We start from the raw sequence: 1,628 nt of genomic DNA on the forward strand, positions 1-1,628 counted from the left end.
CTCCTGCCATCCATGTCCTATAGAACTGGGAGTGCAGATGCTACCAAGCCTTTCTGCATTAGGAGTGATTCCCCTGACAAATCCTGAATATCCAGCCTTGTCCCTCTCCCACATGGCCACAAACCCAGGGCACTGGGATAGGGATGGCTCCTCGAGAGCCCCCATGCACAGGCCTGGCTGCTCCTGGCACACTCAGCCAGCACAGCTGGAGCTCAGGCAGGGACCTGGGTGAAGGTTTGCCCAGAGCAGGAACAAGGCTGGGTGAGTCCCAGCAGGACAGTCTGCAGGGAATGGCCCAGGTTTGGCTCAAAGCAGCCTCTCCTGACTTGTCACTGTCCTTTCTCCATGAACAGGTCCCCATGTGCAGCCCCAGCAAATGTCCAACAGCAGCTCCATCAGGCACTTCCTCCTGCTGGCATTGGCAGACACGCGGCAGCTGCAGCTCCTGCACTTCTGCCTCTTGCTGGGCATCTCCCTGGCTGCCCTCCTGGGCAACGGCCTCATCATCAGCGCCGTAGCCTGCGGCCACCACCTGCACACGCCCATGTTCTTCTTCCTGCTCAACCTGGCCCTCAGCGACCTGGGCTCCATCTGCACCACTGTCCCCAAAGCCATGCACAATTCCCTCTGGGACACCAGGAACATCTCCTACACAGGATGTGCTGCTCAGCTCTTTTTTTTTCTCTTCTTCATCTCAGCAGAGTTTTCCCTCCTGACCATCATGTGCTACGACCGCTACGTGTCCATCTGCAAACCCCTGCACTACGGGACCCTCCTGGGCAGCAGAGCTTGTGCCCACATGGCAGCAGCTGCCTGGGCCAGTGCCTTTCTCAATGCTCTGCTGCACACAGCCAATACATTTTCCCTGCCCCTGTGCCATGGCAATGCCCTGGGCCAGTTCTTCTGTGAAATCCCACAGATCCTCAAGCTCTCCTGCTCCAAATCCTACCTCAGGGAACTTGGGCTTATTGCTGTTAGTGCCTGTTTAGCATTTGGCTGTTTTGTGTTCATTGTTTTCTCCTATGTGCAGATCTTCAGGGCTGTGCTGAGGATCCCCTCTGAGCAGGGACGGCACAAAGCCTTTTCCACCTGCCTCCCTCACCTGGCTGTTGTCTCCCTGTTTGTCAGCACTGGCATATTTGCTTACCTGAAGCCCCCCTCCATGTCCTCCCCATCCCTGGATCTGGCCCTGTCAGTTCTGTACTCGGTGGTGCCTCCAGCCCTGAACCCCCTCATCTACAGCCTGAGGAACCAGGAGCTCAAGGCTGCAGTGTGGAGACTGATGACTGGATGCTTTCAGAAACATTAAACTGCTGGCCAATTTCTGCAAATCACTTGTAATAAAAGTATCTTTGATACTTCTTGTTGGTTTCATTTTGGAGGTTCTTTTTCTTTGTTTTACTTTTTTCATATTGTCCACAAAGAAATGTCATTCTTTGTGCCATTTCTCATTTTGTTTCTCTCCACCTTCCCTGTGGCCACAGACTGTGTCAATGAGGGGCTGCACTCTCAGTGGCTTTAAAGGAACTAAAGGATCTCCCAGCAAAGTTTTCTGCAGAGATGCCCTTTTGTTGCCTTCTCTGGAGCTGCAGCAGCAATGTCTGTGTGCAGAGCTGGGGGCAGATCAG

At 53.9% G+C, this 1,628-nt stretch overlaps 1 protein-coding gene across 1 annotated transcript; it reads left to right on the top strand.

The window, feature by feature from the left end:
• Positions 1–376: 376 nt before the first annotated feature.
• On the top strand, positions 377–1,309 carry LOC115916468 (olfactory receptor 14A16-like). The gene has a single exon (XM_030970203.1). The coding sequence runs from the start codon at positions 377–379 to the stop codon at positions 1,307–1,309; it is 933 nt and encodes a 310-aa protein (XP_030826063.1).
• Positions 1,310–1,628: the final 319 nt, after the last annotated feature.

The sequence above is a fragment of the Camarhynchus parvulus genome, unplaced genomic scaffold (genome assembly GCF_901933205.1).
Source record: "Camarhynchus parvulus unplaced genomic scaffold, STF_HiC, whole genome shotgun sequence".
Lineage (NCBI taxonomy): Eukaryota > Metazoa > Chordata > Aves > Passeriformes > Thraupidae > Camarhynchus > Camarhynchus parvulus.